The sequence below is a fragment of the Nelumbo lutea genome, chromosome 1, assembly GCF_056320005.1.
Source record: "Nelumbo lutea isolate HS-2025 chromosome 1, American lotus-T2T, whole genome shotgun sequence".
NCBI lineage: Eukaryota > Viridiplantae > Streptophyta > Magnoliopsida > Proteales > Nelumbonaceae > Nelumbo > Nelumbo lutea.
The window spans coordinates 163,669,263-163,692,130 of NC_142684.1; the positions used below are offsets into that span (position 1 = coordinate 163,669,263).

At 39.9% G+C, this 22,868-nt stretch overlaps 1 protein-coding gene across 1 annotated transcript in view; it reads left to right on the forward strand.

Annotated features, from left to right (window-relative positions):
* ARP9 (actin-related protein 9) overlaps positions 1-22,868 on the forward strand; it is a 78,849-nt gene that overhangs the window by 13,844 nt on the left and 42,137 nt on the right. The window contains exon 7 of the mRNA XM_088960235.1: positions 6,931-7,151. Coding sequence (XP_088816361.1) covers positions 6,931-7,151 — 221 coding nt within the window. The remainder of the gene's footprint in view (positions 1-6,930; positions 7,152-22,868) is intronic.

Consider the following 22,868-nt stretch of genomic DNA (forward strand, 5'->3'; position numbering starts at 1 on the left):
TTTATGAACACATTCTTTCACTCTTCTGTGTTCCTCCAAACATCCTTCTATATCTCTCATTCTGGTTCTGGATGCTCCAACATACTGCAAATGGAACATAGCTCCAGAATATCTTAGTCTTCTTACTTCCTTGAAACTTCAGTCATAAAGAGGAGATCTTATTTGTCTTGGCTGCCATATTTGCCGTCTAATAAGAGAGAAGAAAAAGCCCCAATAAATTTGATGAAACAGCATTAGATAAAGAGATGTCTCACTTCTTCTTCATCATGGAAGAACATATAACAAATGCTAATTAACTGAACTCCTCTTTTTTTCAAGTGATAACATAAACACAATGTCCACAGCCACCACCACCAATCACAGAAAGGCTTATACTTTGGGTGGGAAGTGGGATAGGATCTACTAACCATCCATAAATGCTGTTTGTGGTTTTTTTATTTACAAGCTCTCCCCTTGGGAAATTGTCCCTTCAACAATAAAATTGATTTTTAACCCTTGATCCTTGTCTCTTTTTGATAGTAGCATAAAATTTATAATGGTAAAAAGAAGGAACAAGAACCCTTGACCCTTGTCTTGCCAACATATCATTCATATTGTTGGCTGATCTATGTCTTTTTAAAGGTCATTCCCTGTTCCCCCACCCATCTTTTCATGTCCCTTATTGCATAAATATAACCCCAGAACCTTTTCTATTTTGCTTGAGCCAGCCCACTACTACCCTTGAATTTCCTTCAACCTCTATGTTATTTTAGTTTAGAGTTTTCCCAAGTCTTAAACCATGAAGTCCAACCATGAATTTTTGTTTGATTTGCAGAGAAGAATTTTATTAATTAAGAACAAGATACAGATTTACAGAGAAACAGTATAACATCAAAGGACTGCCAATGCCCTTCAGAATATTACAATAAAGCCCAAAATAATCGCTGCCTGTAAACTCTTTGTTTGGCTAATGAGTAAGCCATCCCATTTGCAGTCCTCCTAATACAAGCAAGAGAAGCATTGAGCTCCCTTGTTAGGCTTTCAATTTCCCATGTGTAATGCCTGTAAATCCAGGGAACATTATCTCTGTTGGTAGCCCAAGAATTCACCAGCTTAGAATCCCCCTTTTTTTGAAGATAAATAAAAAATAATTTTATTAAGGAAAAGATTAAAGAGGATACATCAGGGTGATAAGACATCACCTATCAAACAACAAACCCACACTTACATCTACTCCCCTTAGGCATAAGGTGATCAACCCTTCAAGCAAACATGGCATCCTGGAAAATTCCATTCCAATTACCACTACCAAAATCCAAATCAAATATCGCAAAAATCCCTACCACATAACACAAAATCAAACAAAAACGCAAATCCATTCAACCCTACCTTAATACAATGAAAAGCACCCCGATCCCAAAAACCATTTCCGATGAGAGGCGAATCTCCTGCTTTGTCCATTTTCTGAGTACATCCGTTGTCTAAGACAGTGCTCTCACTTCTTATCTGAGAGACTTTCTTTAACTTCTTCCCCTTATTCTTTAGCTCCATCCCAAATACTCCCAACTTTAATCTGGCAAAAACTTGAAACTTGTACTGTTTGGAGTTTAGAATCCCCTTCAATCTCCAAGGATTTTAAATCTGCCTCCTTAGCAAGTTTTAGCCCTTCTAGTAATGCTAACATGCTCAACCTTTAAGGAGTCACCTACCCCTAATGGTCCTTAATACACTGCCACCACTTTGCTTGAGGAATCTCTAAACACACCACCAATGCTTACCAAACCTGGATTTCCCATAGAGCTCCCATCAAAGTTCAGCTTGATTTTATTATTAACTGGGGGCTTCTGTTCCACTACCTTTATTTCTTTCTTCCTAGAGGAGTGTGCAACTTCATTCCATGCCCTTATCATGTCAATCATTGAGAAGCTTTGGAAGAGTTGAAGTATTTTTGCCCCAATGGAATCTTCATATTCAATAGGTCTGAAGAATAAGGCCAAAATATGATCATTATGATCCTAAAAACACTTCCATAAGAGTTTCCATGATTATCCAAGTCATAGTCAACAAGGTTCAAAGTATTGGGCATATTCTATCATATCTAAGGTCACTGAATCACTAAATTTTGAAATCTGACGGATTTTATTTGTTTTAGATGATATAACATGAAACGACAATTCTACTGACAAGAGATCAGACAAAAAAAAGGAGTTTTGGTTGAACAAAACTCTCAATACACAAATTTTGTCTATCAAGTGTATCAATACTATGAAAGTTGGTAGCCAAGTGAGGTCCCTGCAATAAAGAAAGCAACTTGCCCCTGGTTGCACAACTATAACCTGCCAAATTTAAGTGTATGTACAGTATCTGTCTTCCAAAGCTTCTAGAAGTTCACCCTTACCCTGCAAAAACATACACAAAAAACCCGAATGTCTTGGATTATTGAAGGGGCACTCATCAAGAAGGCAAATAAGTATGAAAAACAGTGGCCTAGGTGCATCGGTGAGATGCATTTCAAGGCCTATGCCTCGCTTAGGCCCAAGCACAAAGGCACATGCCCAGTGCACCTTGTGCCTCAGCTTAGGCGTGCACCTCGCTTTTCTCACTTGTTGATACTCCAAGAACACCCTTTTTGCATATGTTGTTAATTCATCCTTCTTATTTCTTAATACATGCCTTTTTTTTTTAAATGTTAAGGAACATTAAAATATTGATTGGAACCCACTTGAGCTTGTCTCAAGGGGCTTGGTACAAAGGCGGCTTGTAGAATTAGGAATGCAAGATGTTTAACATCGCATTATCTATTCGAAGTAATGCAATTGAAGGCCTGTTCGTTTGCTTTGAAGTTTGACATCTGAAAGTGCAATAATTATATTAAGAGGTATATTGGTAATGGTGGACTTTTCTTTCCTCTGAACTCTGAATGCAAAGAATGTTGTTCTGAATTCTGAATTTTGAAAATTATCAAATATCCATTTTGACCCCATATATGAGAATTTTTGTTTCTTTTTTTGGGGTATCATTAGAAAACAAAAAGTTGTATGATTGCACTTTAAGAGATAAGAGATAAGAGGAAACAAACAACCATTTTTCTCTTAAAGTTAAAAGATTCCTTTTAAGAGATAAGAGTTAAGAGGAAATGAACATGCCCTGAGAAAGAAAAAAAGAGATGAAAGTTTCATATGCTTGAATTGTTGAGTGCTTGAATATGTTTTTCATGTTATGTTTGATTTATTATGGCATTTTCACTTTGAATATATTTTATACGTGCTTATGTATTTTATGTATTTTAATTTGAGCTAATAGGATTTTTAAAACATTTAGTTTAAAATTTAAGTTTGCATTTTTATATATTTTTTGATTTATTTTGAATTTTTTCATTTCTTTTCATTTTTTAAAAAATATAAAAATTTTGTGCCTTGCTTCAAAAAGCACGCACCTTGCCTTGTTTCTTGTGCTTTGGGCTCAAAAGGCCCCTTGCGCTTTTAAAACACTATGAAAAAGAAGTTTGATGTGTGGGATACAGCTCCATAGAGCTTTTTTACATGTCAAGCACTTACATGGGACACATGTAGGCACGATGTTGGACACAAAGAGTAGCATTAGAGTGTGCATAAGGGCACTTTAACTTCTTTGTACTTTGAGTTCAGTTTCACTCCTTCACATTCCTTCTGAGCACTCCATTGTTGAACACTTAATCAAGTTGACTATCAGCTTGACAAAGATTTCAAACCTTAAATACAATGCTGGGTTATGTGTACATTGGTGGGGTATTTACGTCCTTCATGGAAGGTGCAAAGGTAAACTCCTTTATGTTAATACTATACCAGTTACCTCTCAGGAATAAATAATTAAAAACTCATTCAGGAGTCAAGACCATTCTTGGTTTCAATTGCATGTTTTGATTACTAAAATGCATGCATTGACACTTCTAGATTTTTGCTCTTTGGTTTTGCAAAAGCTTTGTTAGCTGACCCTATATAGTTCAGACAAGGCTTAGATGATGATGATGATGATGATGATTTTACAAAATCTTTGCAATTTTGGAGAGGTAATTTTTAATTTGTTTTTTTATTTGCAAAAAATACATGATTATTGACCTATAACTCAAATTGTTACAAAAGATAATTATTTACAATAGGGAAAAGACATAGCAATACTACTCGGTGTTTTAAAAGGCGTGGGAGGCGTACGCTTTGAGGTGCCTCCAGGTGAGGCGCTCCCAAAACGCCCTGAGGCGTATGTTAGAGGCGTTGATACCTCTGAGGCATACGCCTCAAGTGCAAGAGGCATACACCTCTAGCGCTTTTTTCATGAGGCGTTCTAGAGGCGTGCGCCTCTTGCGCCTTGTGCACACCTGATATGAAAATTCAGGAAAAAAAAGAAAAAAAGGAAAGGAAAGGAAAGGAAAAGAAAAGGAAAGGGAAGGGAAGAAAAGATAAGGGGAAAGAAAATGGTTTGCCCCCTGTCCCTTCGGCTGGGGGGCCCTTCGCTTCGACAAAACCCTCCCTTTGAACTACTGTTATGCATCTTTATTCTTCTTAATATACAAGTTTTTTATTAAAAATAAAGAAAAAATGAGATCCCCCCTTCCTCTTCATCCTCCTCCTAACCCCCCTCCTCATAAGAAGGCTTATGCCTCCTTGTGTTCTGAATTATGCCTCATGCCTCTAGGTAGTGGAACGCCTTGCGTCACGCCTCCCCGTTTTAAAACATTGATACTACTTGCCATTTGGTGATGTATGATACTTGACAATCAGAGTATGCTCATAACACTTATAGTGATATATATATATATATATATATATATATATATATATATATATAGGTGAAGGGGTGTAATCCAACAAATTTAGGAGCTCTCCAAGTTGCTGGAGGGCTGCAAATTTCCTGTTTTTGTGATAAGATAAACATTAAGAGTAACAACACAGTGGAAAGGATCACTGGGCTTTTATTTATTTATTTATATAAATACAATCCTGGACCTTTTAACAATCAAAAGAAAAACCAGTCTCAGGACATTTTTGGAGTTATCGATTTTTTGGCTTTATGATTACAAGTTACAGCTAGATTGCTAAAAAGTGATAAAACACCATGTTGCAAGGTTCTAGGTGCTCTAGTCATGGGAGTAAAGTTTTGTTTATGTTCTGGACTGATGTTTCCTTAGGAGTTGGCCCTCCATCCTGAATAATGCCTGATCTGCCATGGGTCAAGTTAGTTTATATACATATATACATATTGCGGACTATAATCTGAGTAGGCAGTCTCAGCTAATTACCATTTGGATTGCCAATTACAAGCTCCTCTTGGGAGACTATCGATCCCACAACATTTGGTCTCTTGTTTCCTCCTGTTGCTAGCTCATCAGATAGGATATTAGCAGATTGACGTTTCCACCTAATACTTGCTCCCAACTCCTTTAATTCTTTTACCTCTCTAAGTGCATTTCTATACTTCCAAGAATCCCCCTAATTGCTTCTGAACCACCCTGTGACCATCCATTAGTCCCCTTTAACTATGAAATTTCTGTACTTGAGTGATTTTGCCTCTCTTAGCCCTAGTAATATAGTGGTCATCTCTGCCCTGGTCGAGTCCCCCACTCCAATGGGTCCTGAGTACATGGCAAGTAGGTTCCTATCACAATTTCAGATCCCACCTCCTGCACCCGAAGTCCCTGGGTTACCTAGGCTGCACCCATCAAACTTTGGTTTGGTGCATGGAGAGTACCTTGATAATGATGTTATTTATGATTTCCTCAATATCCCTTTCTTTGTCCATGAATGACATGGCATTCCTTTCAGCTGAAACACACAAGACTGCAACTTTTATACATCTCCACATGATTTTACCTTTTTTCCTTGTAGGCAAGGAAAAAAAGAGGCTTCAAACAGGTTACCCAAGTTGCTTTAAGGTGACTACCTGCAACCAAACAAAGACAAGAATTACTTCCAAATGACAGGCACAAAAGTAAAGGAGTTTAGTAGGTGGAAAGTATTTTCACCATTTGCTTTGCACAGGAGTCAAATATGGAGTGAGAGATGCCAAAAGGCTCTTAGCCTCACAAGTGTTAATTTTATTGTGAAAGACCTCCTAACTGAAAGCTCTAATCTTGAGTGGTAATGGTCCTTGCCAAATGGCCTTAGCATGGCAAGCTATGGCATGATGGGAGTCAGAGGAAATGCCATAAAAAAGGAAGCACAAGAGAAAGTAATTGAAGAGTCAAGGATCCAAACTCTAGAGTTTGGTTTGGTAGGGCCAATGAAAATGCCCTCCAGAAACCAAGTTGAGAGAGAGCACAAGGATGGGAACTTATCTTTAAGAGGTAAATTCCTCCACCAAAGGTCTAGCCAGAATTTTATATTACTGTTGGAGAGAACATAATGACTTCCATGGAGAAGGCAATGCTTCTCTTACATGCAAACTTGCACCCCAGCCATTTGTATTCTCACCATGAATGCTTTTAATGATCGTGTGCCACAATTTATCTGGTTTTATAGAAATCCTCCAGAGTCATTTGTTTTCTCACCATGGGTCAAGTTAGTTTTTGTTCTTGGGTTAAGTTGACCTTAGTATTCTGATCTCAATTTTATAGAATCCTGTATGTAGGAATGGGTATCTACAACTTGCTCTTCAATGGTCTTGGGGTTTTGCTTTCCACTGGTTCTTTACATAGGATCTTAGTTGTTGTTGTTTGTTTGTTTTTTATTTATTTATTTTTTTCCTGTCTTGAAATGTCTAGAGTAGTTTAATCAGAGAGTTGTTATTCTTGAGGTTACCTGTTCTACTGCATTGATCATGCAACCTGATTTAAGTTTTAGTCTGTAGAGTTTGGAAGTTGTACACAAAAGAATGGTCAGTTAATATGACTTGCAATGATGCTTTCTTATTTTGAGTTGTTTCAATTTTTATTTCATGATTCTGTTGGAAATTTTAATTAACAATTTTCTGCTGAAGGTTCAGAGAATGAGGGTGTCAAAGATCAACCCTTGGACCAGGCTGAAGGTAACCAGCCTGAAAGTGATGATGGTAAAGAACCTAGTTTGAGCCAATATAAGTTTAGAGAGTTTATTTGTGGTGAAGAAGCTCTGAAGATTTCTCCAACTGAGCCATATTGCTTACACCGCCCAATTCGAAGAGGGCACTTCAATGTTTCTCAACATTATCCCATGCAGCAGGTACTCGTTTCTCTTCCTGGCCTTTGCTAGTTATAATGTGCAAAATGAAGTTTAGATTTTACTTGTACTCATGTAACATTATACTTATTACACACCTTACAATTTACGATATGATTCACAATTTGATTTTATTAAAATTTCTCTATGATTTATCATACAATTACAATTTTCAGAACATTGGTGCTTTTCCCTGCATATTTGCTTTTTATGTTTTTCAGGTGGCGAGACCTCTTACCACTTATTAATCTCTTGTTCCTTTTCTAGTAGTGTTTGGGAATGGTTTTTCTCACTTCTTGGTTGTAGGTCAAATCCTCCTGTAGGTTACTGACAAGGTTGCTGCACTTGATTTTCCTTATTTTGGGGAAAAATATTGTGGTGGTACACCGCCGGGGAAATGGTAGTGTGGACCCTATTGGAATAAAGGAAACAAAGGCCAGCCCAGTGCACAGGGCTCCTGCCAGTGGTGGGTCTGGGAGGGACAAATGTACACAGATTTACCTCTGCAGATACATAGAGAGGCTGTCTCCAAGATTTGAACCGTGGTCACCTAGGTTGCAATGGAGCAACCTAACCATTGCACCAAGGCGCACCACCCTCTACCCTTTTAGTATTGGAAGAAAGGAATGCCAAAATATTCCATGGAATGAAATGTAGCAAGGAAGTAATTATTAAAATCATCAATATTAAAGTAGTTCATTGGGTGAAGACGTTGAACATGTTTGCTGATTTCGCTATGAATGATATATCTAGAGCATGGAGTTCGATGGTAGCCTATTCCGCAACAAGGGATGCAATTATAGTTCAATGGATACCTTTAAGCCCCAACCCCAAATGCTTAAAGCTGAATTTTGATGGGTGTAACATTGGAAACCCAAGACCCTTAGGCATAGGTGGAGTGATGAGGAATGTTGAAATAATGTATTTTGTTGCTAGTAGTCAACTACTAGCAGTATACTATTCCTAGTGTCAAATCTAGAAGTTTGACACTGTTTCATGCCAAACTTCTTTACCACTTCACTAAATCTACCAAACCACACACAAGGGAACTGTTTAAGTCTACAAATGGCCTTCTTTAGTCTTCACACCTTACCATCCTCCCCCTGAGCAATAAACCCTAGTGGTTGCTCCATATAAACCTCCTCAAGGAGATCATTATGTAAAAAAGGCATTCTTGATGTCAAGTTGAAATAGAGGCCAATCATACATAGCATCTAGAGATATCAAAACACGAACTGAACCAATTTTAGCAACAGGAGAGAAGGTCTCGGTGTAGTCAATACCATACATTTGGGAATAACCTTTGGCAACCAGTCGAACTTTCAACCGCTCTACACTACCATCAGGTAAATACTTAACAATGTAAACCCACTTACAACCTACAACATGCTTACCAGGAGGGAGAGTGGTGAGCTCCCACGCATGATTATGAGCCAAAGCTGAGAGTTCTTCCATTGCATGGCGCCACCCCGGAGAGGCAAGGGCTTCTTAGACATCCGTAGGAACAAAAATAGAAGACAACATAGAAACAAACTAGCGATGGGAAGCAGAAATGTGAGATACAAAAACATAATTTGAAATGGGATGAAGTGTGCAACTGCGTTTACCTTTCCGCAAGGCAATAGGAAGACTAAGGTTAGAAACAGGGGGTGGGGCTGGTGTGGGAACAACTGTCGGATCTATCAATGGTGAAGAAGCTGGAGGAGGAGTTGGTACGTGTCTATGCATATACACTTGGCGGATGGGTGGCTGTTCAATAGGAAGCTGCATTGGAGGCGAAGACTTAGTTACAATTGGAACAAGAGGAATGGGGTCCTCAACAGGAATTCACATGACCCCCCCCCAAAAAAAAAACGGAACTGACTCAAAGAAAGTAACACCAGGACACACAAATGAAAGTCCAGAATTGGGTTATAACACTTACCCTTTCTGGGTTTGGTAATAGCCAAAAAAGATGCACTTAGTGAATCGTGCATCTAATTTGTCCATTCCAGGTCCAAGATTAGGGACAAAGCACACACACCCAAAAACGCAGGGAGTAAGAGAAAACAGAGACAAGGTAGGAAACAAAATGGTGGAAGGAGAATGACCTTCAAGGATGGGTGTGGGCATCTGGTTGATAAGGAAGCAAGATGTAAGCACATCACTCCAAAAACGTTTGGGTACATATGCTGCAAAAGGGAAGGGATGTTTCCCAATAGATGGCAGTTCTTTCTCTTAGCCACCCCATTTTGCTATGGGGTGTAGGTACATGAGGTCTAATGGATAATGCCATGTTGTTCCAAATACTCCTGAAACGGCGTATTAAAGTATTTTCAACCATTATCAGAATGAAGAATCTTAATGTGCACAACAAATTGATTACGGATTTCAGCATAAAATATTTGGAAAATGGAAAACAATTCACTCGTGTCTTTCATAAGATAAAGCCATGTCATCCTTGAATAATCATCAACAAAAATTACAAAGTATTTGTAACCATTGTATGGCATTATTTTATGTGGACCCCAAATGTCTGAATGAACTAAAGAAAAATGACTTGACATACGATTATCAGCCCTAGGACTAAAGGAAACATGATGATGTTTCCCTAATTGACACGACTCACAACCCAAAATAGAAAGATGACTCAAGGACGAAACACGTAACTTAATTGCTTTCAGCGACGGATAACCAAGTCTATAGTGCCACTGAAGAGGAGAAAGAGATGTTTAAAGAGTCGTTGACGAACCACCACCACCATCAAGATAATACAGTTCACCAGCTTCACGCCTTGCACCAATCTCTATCCCCTTCTTGAGATCCTGAAAAACACACGAAGAAGGGTAGAAGGTGATAGAGCTATTAAGAGACTTGATCAACTTACTAACAACCATGAGATTAAAAGGAAATTTGGGGATGTACAAAATTGAGGACATGGATAAAGAATCTATATCAACATTACCAATGCCACATATAGAAGAGGTGGAACCATTAGCAAGGGTAATAGAGTGTGATGTAGAGCATTGAGAAAGGGAGGGAAAACACAACTAGAGTCTTAGTCATATGATCGGAAGCTCTGGAGTCAATAATCCTATGGGAGGGTTTGGATGCCTGACAAGCCATACTTGAATGCGCAAGGGTAGTTGTATTCTGTTGAAACGTGGCTTGGATAAACTGCTTATACTCATCATGTGGGACACTCATCATCTCCTTCTCGGAGGCATCCGTAGATGTAGAAGGCATCTTATTAGCTTGGTGAATATCCTGTATTTAACTACCATCACTAGCCATTGCACGATTTGCCCAAGTTGAAGGTGGTCCATGTAAATTATGACAAAAATTTAGTCTCCTTCCATTCCACAATGTGTACACCTCTTCGTACCATTACTACGTCTTCTGCCACAAGCTCCCCCTGAATCTCGACCTCCAATATGTCCACCACCACGATTATACATGGGTCCACCACCACCACTACGACCATACATGGGTCCACCACCACCACTATGACCGGGCTGAACTCCTCGAGCTCCACCTCTGACTCTATGACCTCTCCCTCTTGTCACTGCAAAGGCAGACCAATAAGAGATATTAGAGTTCTCCGTAGGTCCAACAGAAATCCTCCATAGATAGGCAAACACATCTTCTAGAGAGGGAAGAGCAGACCCACCTAGTATCTTTGCTCTCACCAGTTCATATTCAGGTTTCAGCCCTACTAAAAATCTGGTTACATTGAGTTGTTCCCTTTGTTGTTGCTGAATCTTAACATCAGAAGTGAGGGGATGGTACACATTCAACTCATTATGAAGATTCCTCATGCTAGCATAGTATTCCTCAAGATTTTGATTACCCTGCTGCAGATTAAAGTACTGATTGTGTTAATACACTCTTGTAGTATTGTCTTGCCCACAGTACAATTTCTTGGCATGGTCCCAAATCTCCTTGGGTGTATCTAAGAACATAAAATTCACACTAATCTTGACCTCTTGGGTTCATACTATTCCATAACCAGGTCATAATTTGTGCATCTTCTTGTTCCCAATCACTATATTCCCGAAAATCAGTGGAAGGTTTTTCTTCTCTTACATGCTTCACTTTCTTCTTAGGCCTTAGAAAAACTTCTATAGATTTTGCCCAAGGCACATAATTTTCACCATTCAATTTGATAGAAGCCATCTGAACATTCAGGTAATCAGGGGGAACCATAACACTAGACTTGTGTTCACTACTGTCTCCCATATCTGAATTTTTTGTTCCTTCTTCACTCACCTGTATGTCACATGCCTAATTCACTTCTCACCACACTACACACTAGTAACAGTTACTGTTATCCTCCACTTTCAACATCACATCCCCCCTCCCCCCGAATCCACACCACACACCTAGTACTAGATCTGCAGTCAATCATCCATTCAAATCACACTATAACACCCATACTGCACACTACAAAACAAACATGTACCCGACTGAAAACCCTAGAAAAATTGGCGCTGAAAAATTCTGGGCAGATCTGAACTTGTTACAGCAGCTCTGATACCATGATAAATTTCAGATCTGCACTAGTATTCAATTAGGAACAGCAGTAGAAAGAGATTAAAGGAGAAAGAAAAGAGAAGAAGAAGAGAAGAGAAAAGAGGAGAAGAAAAGACTGGTTCGAACAAGAGAGAAAAATCTCTCTCTAGTGGCTAGGTTAATATTTAAAGGTTTCTATAATAACACAAAATGACTGTTATGCCCCTACTTAAGTATGTGACACATCTCTCAACTTAAACATTACACCTCGCGCCTAATATAAATAAAAAGACAAAACTGCCCCTATATAGTTGACACTAACAGGCATGATTGACATCTATGTCACAACTTGAGGCGGATTGTTGAAATAATATATTCTGTTGATAGTAGTTGACTACTAGACGAAGATTGTTCCTAGTAGTCGACTACTAGACTGTTCGTGTCGACTAAATAAGGGTAGAATGGTCATTTGAGTCTTATTAGTATGGTGATGTGCCTTTAAGTTAGTGCTGATGTGTCCCAACTTAAATATGGGCACAACAGACTTTTGTTATTATTTAGTAAAGTATATATCAATATTTGAAAGTGCGGAGGCATGATGCGAGGTGTTCCACTACCTAGAGGCGTGAGGTGTAGTTCTGAACACTAGAAGGTGTAAGACTCCTTAAGAGGGGGGGTGAGGAGGAGGATGAAGAGTAAGGAGGTATCTCATTTTTTCTTTATTTTTAATAAAAATATTTTATATTAAGAAGGATAAAGATGCATAAAATTAGTTGACATGAGGGTCTTGTCGAAGCGGAAGGTTGAAGGCTTAGTATGGGCCGAAGGCTTAGTATCAGTCGTATGGAATGCTGAAGTGCTACTCGTGTGTGTGATGTGTTTGTGAGGTGCCAAAGGTAATAATAGTGGGGATTAACATTGCTGACAGTGTATGTTTAAGCAATGGTCAGTCGTATATTGGTGAGTGATTAACTATAGGAGTGAAGTACGATGTTTGTTGGAGTGCAGCGTGGTGATTACTGGATAAGGCAGGTTGAGAGAAAAAAAGGGAAGAGTTTTTTTTTTCCCAGCCATGGGAGATAGTGAACATAAGTCAGTTATGATCCCTCAAGACTACTTGAATGTACAAATGACCTCAATTAAATTGAATGGAGAAAATTATGTGCCTTGGGCCAAATCTGTTGAAGTGCTTCTCAGAACCAAGAAGAAAGTAGAGCATATAAGAGAAGAAAAACCCCCAATTGATTCCCAGGAGTATGGTGATTGGGAGCAAGAAGATGCACAAATTATGACTTGGCTGTGGAACAGTATGGAACCTAAGATTAGTGTAAACTTTGTGTTCTTAGACACAACCAAGGAAATTTGGGATCATGCAAGGAAGCTTTACTTAGGGCAGGATAACACCACTAGAGTATATCAACTCTATCAAGAGTATTTTAGTTTGCAGCAGGGTAACCAGAGTCTTGAAGAGTATTATGCTAGTTTGAGAAATTTGAGGAATGAGTTGAGTGTGTATCAACCCCTTACATCTGATGTTAAAATTCAGCAACAACAGAGAGAGCAGGTTGATGTAACCAGATTTCTGGTGGGATTGAAGTCTGAATATGAACCAGTGAGAGCTCAGATACTAGGTGGGTCTGCCCTCCTCCCTCTCGAGGAGGTGTTTGCCTATCTTCGAAGGATTTCTATTGGCCCTCCAGTGAACCCCACCATATCACATAGGTATGCCCTTGTGGTGGCCAGAGGGGGGTGGCTGTGGTGGTAGAGGAGTAACTCATCTAGTCCAGTCCAGTCCAGCCGTGGTGGTGGTGGTAGTGGACATGTGTATGGTTGTGGTGGTGGAGGTGGATTCATGTATAGTTGTGGTGGTGGACGTACTAGAGGTCGGGATTCAGGGGGGGCTTGTGGTAGAGGACGTAGTAATGGTCCGAGAAGGTGTACACATTGTGGCAAGGATGGACATACTGCTAATTTTTGCTATGATCTATATGGCCCACCTTCAACATGGGCAAATCATGCAATGGCCAGTGGTAGTATGGAACCAGAGAATCATTGGGCTGACCAGACAGATTTCTCCGGGCAAGAGATGCTAAGTGTTCCACGTAATGAATATGAGCAGTTAATCCAGACTACTTCTTAGCTAAGTATAGCTATGCTTGTCCGCTCATGTATGGTTTGTCTGGCATCTAACCCCCTCCCCTTGGATCATTGACTCTGGAGCCTCCGATCATATGATTGGGACTCCCGATGTGTTTTCTCCCCTTACTTCATCCTCTCCACCCCACAATGTTACCCTTGCTAACGGCTCCACTTCTCCCATCTGTGGTATTGGTAATGTTAACAATGGTTCTCTTTCTTTGTCTTTAGTTTTGTATGTTCCCAAGTTTCCCTTGAATCTTATGTCTGTTAGTAAATTGACCAAATCTCTTAATTGCTCAATCATCTTTTTCCCTTCATCTTGTGTCTTTGTGGATCTCGAGACGGGGATGAAGATTGGTGGAGGACATGAAGCTGGTGGACTGTATTATCTTGATGGTGGTGGTGGTTCGTTAACAACTCTTCAATCCTCTCTTTCTCCTCTACAGTGGCACTGTAGACTTGGTCATCCGTCTCTGAAGAATCTCAAGCAAATTGTTCCAGCATTGAGTTGTCTTTCTACTTTGAATTGTGTGTCGTGTCAGTATGGGAAACACCATCGGGTTTCCTTTAGTCCTAGAATCGATAGTCGTGTGTCGAGTTCTTTTTGTTTGGTCCATTTGGACATTTGGGGTCCAGATAAAATTGTGTCACATAATGGTTACACGTATTTTGTTGTTTTTATTGATGATCATTCAAGAATGACTTGGCTTTACCTTATGAAAGAAAGAAGTGAGTTATTTTCTATTGAAACTGAAGAGAGGAGAGTTGAGTGTTCTGCAATGAGGGTTTGAGAAGATGATTTCGAACTGAACCTCTCTCAGCACCCTAACACTATTTTATTAAAATAGGTTTGAATAATTACAAGGAGGCCCTTAGTTGGGCAAGAATTTACAAAGAACTTAATATAGACAGGATGGACCCAGAATAAGGCCCATTACAGAAAAACATAAATAACAACAAAGAATAAACAGCCTATGGGCCATTCGGCCCACCTTCTCTACACTCCCCCTCAAGATGAGCATAGATGTCAATCATGCCAAGCTTGCTGGTATCATGCTGAAGTTTTTCCTTGGGAATGCCTTTGGTAAGAAAATCTGTCAACTGTCATTCAGATGTGATGAAAGGAAGACACACTTCACCCGAAGAGACCCTTTCCCTAATGAAGTGTCGATCAACTTCAATATGCTTGGTTCTATCATGTTGCATTGGGTTGTGAGCAATGTTGATGGTAGCCTGATTATCATAGTACAACATCATTGGCTTGTCATATTCAACTCCAAGTTCTTCCATCAAAGATTTTAGCCATAATAATTCAGAAACCCCATGTGCCATGGCCCTGTATTTTGCTTCAGCAGAAGATCGAGCAACAACCGATTGTTTCTTGCTTCTCCAAGAAACAACATTACCAGCTACCAAGCTGCAATACCCAGAGGTAGATCTTCTGTCATCAATGTTCTCGGCCCAGTTAGCATCGGTGTAAGCTTCAAGTTTCATATGACCATGCTTGGCAAACAGAATACCCTTTCTTGGGGAGCCCTTCAAATAACATAGGATTCTCTCTACAGCTGCCAAATGAGTGTCTCGAGGAGCATGCATGAATTGGCTAATGCAATTGACTGCATATGCAATATCTAGCTGAGTCATGCATAGGTACAAAAGTTTCCCAAGAAGTCTTTGAAAGATCCCTTTGTCTTCTAACAATGTCCCTTCTGAGGCTGAGAGTTTATGACTATATCAATAGGAGTAGCAACTGATCTAGCACCCATCTTTCTAGTTTCAGAGAGCAAATCAAGAACAAACTTCCTTTGGGAGATAAGAATCCCATCCTTGGATCGAACCACTTCTATGCCAAGAAAGTATCTCAATTCCCCCAAATCTTTAATCTCAAACTCTGTATGGAGAAAAGATTTTAGATCATGAATTCCTGAGGCATCATTACCCGTCACTACAATATCATCTACATACACAATGAGGTATACTGCCAGAGGTCCACTCCTCTTCACAAAAAGAGTATGATCGGACTGTGTCTGCACATAACCAAAGTTAACAAGTGCTGTTCTAAATCTCTCAAACCATGCTCTAGGGAACTGTTTTAGTCCATAAAGAGACTTCTTTAGCCTGCATACCCTCACAGATGTCATCTTGGCAACAGGTGCAAAAGTCTCTAAATAATCAATCCCATATGTCTGTGTATAGCCTTTTGCAACCAGCCTGGCCTTGTACCTTTCAATGGTGCCATCAGCTCTGTATTTGATAGTAAAGACCCACTTGCAACTAACAGGATCCTTCCCTTCAGGCAAATCCACCACTTCCCATGTGTCGTTCTTGTGTAGGGCATCGATTTCAGATTTCATAGCATCCCTCCACTCTGGAATCTTAAGAGCTTCTGACACAGACTGGGGAATAGGATGAGAAGCAACAGAAGAGAGATAGGCAAAATATGAAGGTGAAAGCAAACTGTAAGAAAGGTGCTTGGAAATGCAGTGTGCAGTGCACTTCCGTTTTCCTTTTCTAACAGCAATGGGAATATCAAGGTCAGGGAATGATGAATCCAAAGGTGCTGAACCAGTACCTGTTGTCTCTTCTGTGATTGGAAGTGTATGAGGCTCATGTGTTGTAGGAGAAACAACCTGCACATTTCTGGATCTTTGCCTTTGATACACCTTGGGATTGAGGATAGGACGAGGAGGTAGGGTACTGGGACAAGGAGAATGAAACGACTGATCCACCCTTGATTCATTTGAGGGAGATGCAGACACATCAAGGGACTCAACAGGAACAGGAAGAGGAAGAGCAAACACCTGTGTCAAATCCTCCCCCTGTGGACAATGTCCTTCTGGAGAGGAACCATAAAAAGGAGAAAACTCATCAAAGGTGACATCCATTGAGACATACCAATTGCCAGACTTTGGATCAAAACAACAATAACCCTTCTGTTTGGGGGAATAACCAAGGAAGATACACTTTTGGGCTTTGGGTTCAAACTTATGCCTTTGGACACTTGGAACATGTACATAACAGGTGCAGCCAAAGACACGAATAGGAATAGGAAAAAGATCTTTGTCCGGATGAAGAAGAGTGAAGGGAGACTTAAACCCCAAAACCCTGGATGGCATGCGGTTTATAAGATAGGTAGCAGTAAGTACAGCATCACCCCAAAACCTGGTAGGAACATGTGAGGCAAATAAGATACTTCTTGCAACCTCAACAATATGCATGTTTTTCCTCTCAGCAACCCCATTCTGTTATGGGGTCCTAGCACATGAGCTTTGATGAATAACCCCCATGTCAGAAAAATAGCAGGATAGGTTTTTCTCAAGGTATTCTTTTGCATTGTTCGATTTGAAGATTTTAATCCTGGTATCAAATTGGGTTAGAACAAATTCATGGAATTGTTTTACAAGTCTTGGAACTTCATCACGGGATTTCATCAGGAATATCCAAGTGAATCGTGAAAAATCATCAATAAACAGGATAAAATATTTGTAGCCACCCATGGAGGGTAAGTGGTAAGGTCCCCACACATCAGAATGCACAATATTAAAAGGAATAGAAGATCTTTTATTTCTCAAAGGATACTTGCTTCTACAATGCTTTGACAATTCACAAGACTCACAATGAAGACTGGACAGACTAATTCTCTTAAACAGTTCAGGGATTAGATGACTCAAGGCGGAAAAAGACAGATGACCAAAATGACAATGACACAACATAATCCGACTAACAGACTCTGAAGAGACAGATCCAAGAGCAACATTCCCAAGATGATCAGTGCATTGTCCCGGAGTATCAAGCATGTATATTCCGTTCGCCTCATGGCCACTCCCAATCACCTTCTGAGACTTCAGATCCTGAAAAACACAATAGGAAGGAAAAGAGGTTACACAACAATTTAGTGACTTGGTTAAATTACTCACAGACAACAAATTTGTATTTAGTTTAGGTACATGAAGGGAAGAAGGTAGGTACAAGGAATCCGTAGCCTTGATGGTTCCCTTACCAGAGATAGGGGCAAGTGAACCATCAGCTAAAGTGATTTTATCACGTCCAGGAAGTAAGTCATATGAAACAAACAAGGTAGACAGATTGGTCATATGGTCAGAAGCACTTGAGTCAATAATCCAAGGGATCTTGAGATTACCTGAAGAGGTAGCATGATTAGCAGAAGCCCTTATACTTGAATGAGCAAATGCTGAAGTAGTTGAATTTCCTAAAGGGTCGGAAGCAGAGGTCACATCACTCAGCTGACTGATCATCTTCCCAAACTTTTCATATTTTGCTCTCATGGCTGCCAATTGTGCAGAAGCAAACATCTCTTCACTATCTGGCCCGGTAGTTACATTTGCACTTCCCGATCTTTTACTATCATGTTTTTTTTTTTTAAACCGAATGGGAACAAGATTAGGATGTAACTTCTAGCACTTGTCTTTGGTGTGCTTCGGCTTCTTGCAGTATTCACATATAACTTCTTTCTTTCCTGTGCCACTAGAAGTTCCAACATTCCCTTTAGGTTTAATCCCCATATTGGCAAAGTGATCATTAATATCAGCCCCTTGAACCTGGACAACCCTTCTGCTCTCTTCACTAACCAATGCATAAGCTTGTGACAAAGAGACACACTCCTTGGAAAGAATATTCTGTTTTGTGATATCATATTCTGGGTTTAGTCCAGTTAAGAACTCAAAAACCCTGTTCCTTTCAACCAATTTCCTGTAGGTCTCTTCATCATTGGTGGTGTCCCAAGTTACAGCTTTTATTAGGTTAATCTCTTGCCATAGGGATTTCAGGGTTGAGAAATATACAGCAAGAGGTTTCTCTCCTTGCCTTAAATTCTTTACATCACTTCTCAATTTATATGCCCGGGCCACATTGAGTTTTTGAGAATAGGTTTCTGCAACACTGTCCCAAATTTCTTTTGCTAAATTCATCCATAGGTAGTGTTGACTGATTTGTGGCTGCATTGAGTTCACAAGCCACCCAATGACAGTGTAATTTTCTTGCATCCACTTCTCGTAGGATGGATCATCTTCTGGGGGAGCCTTCTTACTCCTGGAAATGAACCCCCACTTTCCTCTACTACATATATGAATCTTTACTGATTGTGACCATGCCAAATAATTAGTTCCATCTAGTTTAACTGTGGTCACAGTCAATAAGGAATCACTAGGAGTCCCCTGAACCAGTTCATATTCAGCACCACTTTTGTTTTCAAACTCTGAGGAGTACATCATGTAAACACTCCAAATATGATTTCAGATGACTTTTACAAGTATACTGAATAAGGACAAGCAATAACTGAGTTCAATCGACCACAAGGAGGCAACACACTGAGTTCAGCCGACCACAAGAAGACAATACACTGAGTTCAGGCTTCAAGAAGAATTCGGAAACTCCTAGGCACTGTGCACTCAGCCGAAGTACCTTTTCAAAGTTGTACACTCAGCCAAGAAGAGAAAGCACCAATCGGTATTGCTGAATAGGCCTTTTCACAAACACAGTGTGGGCAATAGAGACAACCCCACTGTCAAGGAAGAGAAAAGACCCCAAAAAACAGTTCGTACAGTCCCCTAAAACAGCCGAACAAGAGTAACAATACACAGCCTTGTTACAAGGATGTTTCGGCAGGTTTTAACAGTCCAAAAAGAAGAGAAAAACAACCCAGAAATTTCTGGGTTAAACCAGATTTAATGCAGTTGAAGGTAGTACAGAACAACTAGGATTTTCGGACACTTCAACAATCCAAACACAATCGAAGGTAATACAAAACAGAACCAGAAAACTGAGCACAACTTATAGTTCGAGCTTCAACAGTCCAAACACAGTCGAGCTTCAAAAAACAGAACCGAGCTGTTCCCCTTCCCCCTTTTTTTTTCTTCTTCTCTGATTCTTCCTGGTCATCGAACCCCTTCTCCAAAAGATTCTAGTCTTGGGCTCGTCCAATGACCTCCAAGAATCAGGCAATACGTGACTAAGCCTCCAGCCCTAGGATGTTCAAGTTCAGATACGCTCTGATACCATGTTGAAACTGAAGAGAGGAGAGTTGAGTGTTCTGCAATGAGGGTTTGAGAAGAGGATTTCGAGCTGAACCTCTCTCAGCACCCTAACACTATTTTATTAAAATAGGTTTAAATAATTACGAGGCCCTTAGTTGGGCAAGAATTTACAAAGAACTTAATATAGACAGGATGGGCCCAGAATAAGGCCCATTACAGAAAAACTTAAATAACAACAAAGAATAAACAGCCTATGGGCCATTCGGCCCACCTTCTCTACATTTTCCATTTTCCAAATGTTTCATGCTGAAATTCGCACTCAATTTGGTCTACATATTAAGATCCTATGTTCTGATAATGGCCGTGAATATTTTTCTACACCTTTTCAGCAATATTTAGACCATCATGGAATTATTCATCAAACCTCTTGTTTCTACACCCCTCAACAAAATGGGGTGGCTGAGCGGAAGAACCGCCATCTTTTGGACACTGTTCGGTCCTTGTTGCACCATATGAATTTCTCCAAATGCCGCTTTGGATTGATGCTATCTTTTGGACACTGTTCGGTCTAATTATGTTTATGTTTCTCACCATTCCCCTTCCCATCGACAGTTCGTTTCGTTGTTATTTTTTGTTTTTGTCCCTAAAGATGTCCAGGAAGCCCTTATCTCTCCATGGCATCAAGCGATGGAAGAACTCTCTGCTCTAGCTCATAATCATACGTGGGATCTCACCACTCTCCCTCCTGGTAAGCATGTTGTTGGATGTAAGTGGGTTTATACGGTAAAGTGTTTACTTGATGGTAATGTTGAGCGGTTGAAAGCTCGATTGGTTGCCAAGGGTTATTCACAATTATATGGCATTGACTACACAAAGACTTTCTCTCCTGTTGCCAAGATTGGTTCCGTTCGTGTTGTGATCTCTTTAGCTACTATGCATGATTGGCCGTTGTTTCAGCTTGATATTAAGAATGCCTTTCTGCATGGTGATCTTCTTGAGGAGGTGTATATGGAGCAACCACCTGGGTTTGTTGCTCAGGGGGAAGATGGTAAGGTGTGTAGGCTCAAGAAAGCTATTTATGGACTTAAACAGTTCCCTCGTGCTTGGTTTGGCAGATGCAGTGAAGTTGTGAAGAAGTTTGGCATGAAACTGTGTCAGGTCGACCATTCAGTATTCAGCTGTGACTCTGATGCAGGGAAGATTTTGTTAGTGGTTTATGTTGATGATATTGTTATTACTGGTAGTGATAGGTTGAAAACATTTATGCATGATCATTTTCAAACAAAAGACCTTGGCAAATTGAAATACTTCCTAGAGATAGAAGCGGCAAGGTCCAAGGATGGTATTAATTTGTGTCAGAGGAAATATGTTCTTGATCTATTGGAGGATATAGACTTGTGGGGTGCCAAACCAGCGGAAACACCCATGGAATTGAATGCCAAGTTGAGTAGTGATACAAGTGAGGAGTTTGAAGATCCAAGAAGGTACAAAAGGTTGGTGGGCAAGCTAAACTTTCTAACCATAACTCGACCAGATATCTCATTCGCAATTAGTGTGGTGAGTCAATTTATGCAGAATCCTCAGGTTCCACATTGGGACGCGGTCCTAAGGATTGTAAGGTATTTGAAGGGAGCTCATGGCCGTGGCTTGCTATATAAGAGTGGAGGAAATATTGAAATAGAGGGATATACAGATACTGATCGGGCTGTATCTATATTTGACAAGAGGTCTACTATAGGTTATTGTATTTTCCTTGGGGTAACTTGCTGACATGGAAGAGTAAGAAGCAGACTGTGGTGGCAAGAAGTAGTGCAGAAGCTGAATACAGAGCCATGACACATATAGCTTGTGAACTAGTGTGGTTGAGAAATCTCCTACAGGATATGGGGTACTCAATTGCCACTTTGATGAAGCTATATTGTGACAACCAAGCTGCAGCTCACATCTCCTCTAACCCAGTTTTTCATGAGAGAACAAAACACATAGAGGTTGATTGTCACTTTGTGAGAGAAGGTTCTTAGTGGAATGATAAGTATAGCATATGTTAATACAAGGAGCCAATGGGCAGATTTGTTCACCGAAGGGTTGGGTCGGGAAAGAGTGGATTACATATGTAACAAGCTGGGACTATATGATATATACTCTCCAGCTTGAGGGGGGGTGTTAGTGTTGACTAAATAAGGGTAGAATGGTCATTTGAGTCATTAGTATGGTGATGTGTCTCTAAGTTGGTGCTGATGTATCCGAACTTAAATAGGGGCATAACAGACTTTTGTTATTATTTAGTAAACTATATAGATATATATATATATATATATATATATATATATATATATATATAACCCGGCCAAACTAAGAGAGTAAGTTTTCTCTTCTCTCTGGTTCGAACAGTTTTTTTTTCCTTCTACTTCGTCTTCTCTTCTTCTCTCCCCCCTCTCTCTCTCTCTCATTATCTTCTTCTCTTTTACCTTAAGTTCAGATCTGTAACTGACTAATCTGAATTATAACAGACAAAGAGGTTTCCTAGTAGTTGATTACTAGGGCACTGTTGTATTTTTTTTCTCTTTTATTTTGTCGCCTTAATATAAATAGAAATGCTGGCACCGCCTGCCCTGACTCTTTGACTCCAAATCTTCTCTTCTCTCCTTTCTCTCTTCTATTCAGCAACTTTTCTACCAAGAAAACAAGGGACAAACAAGAGCAATCTATTTGGGCCTGATAGGAGTTGGTGACTCAACAAGGGCAGACTCGATAACTGTACTACAAGGTCTTTGGCTGGTTAGATTGCTTAATCTAAGGGCAGTAGTGTTGGTAGAAGGCTAATCCAAGGTGGTTGTGGAATGGCTGTGAACATGAATAAGGAAGATGGAGACATCGACACATGATGAAAGAGATAAGGTAGTTGGCAAGGGACTTATTCAATGATTTGTTAGGTTCCTAGTTCATCTTGGTTGACACATTGATCAAGCAAGGGGTGGATGGGATTCAGCTCTTTTGGGCTCAATTGTAAGGACATGTACTTTAGGGTCAGAGATAATCTGCCTATGGGATGCTTAGCATGATATAAATATCTCATTCTTTTATTTATTCAACCAAA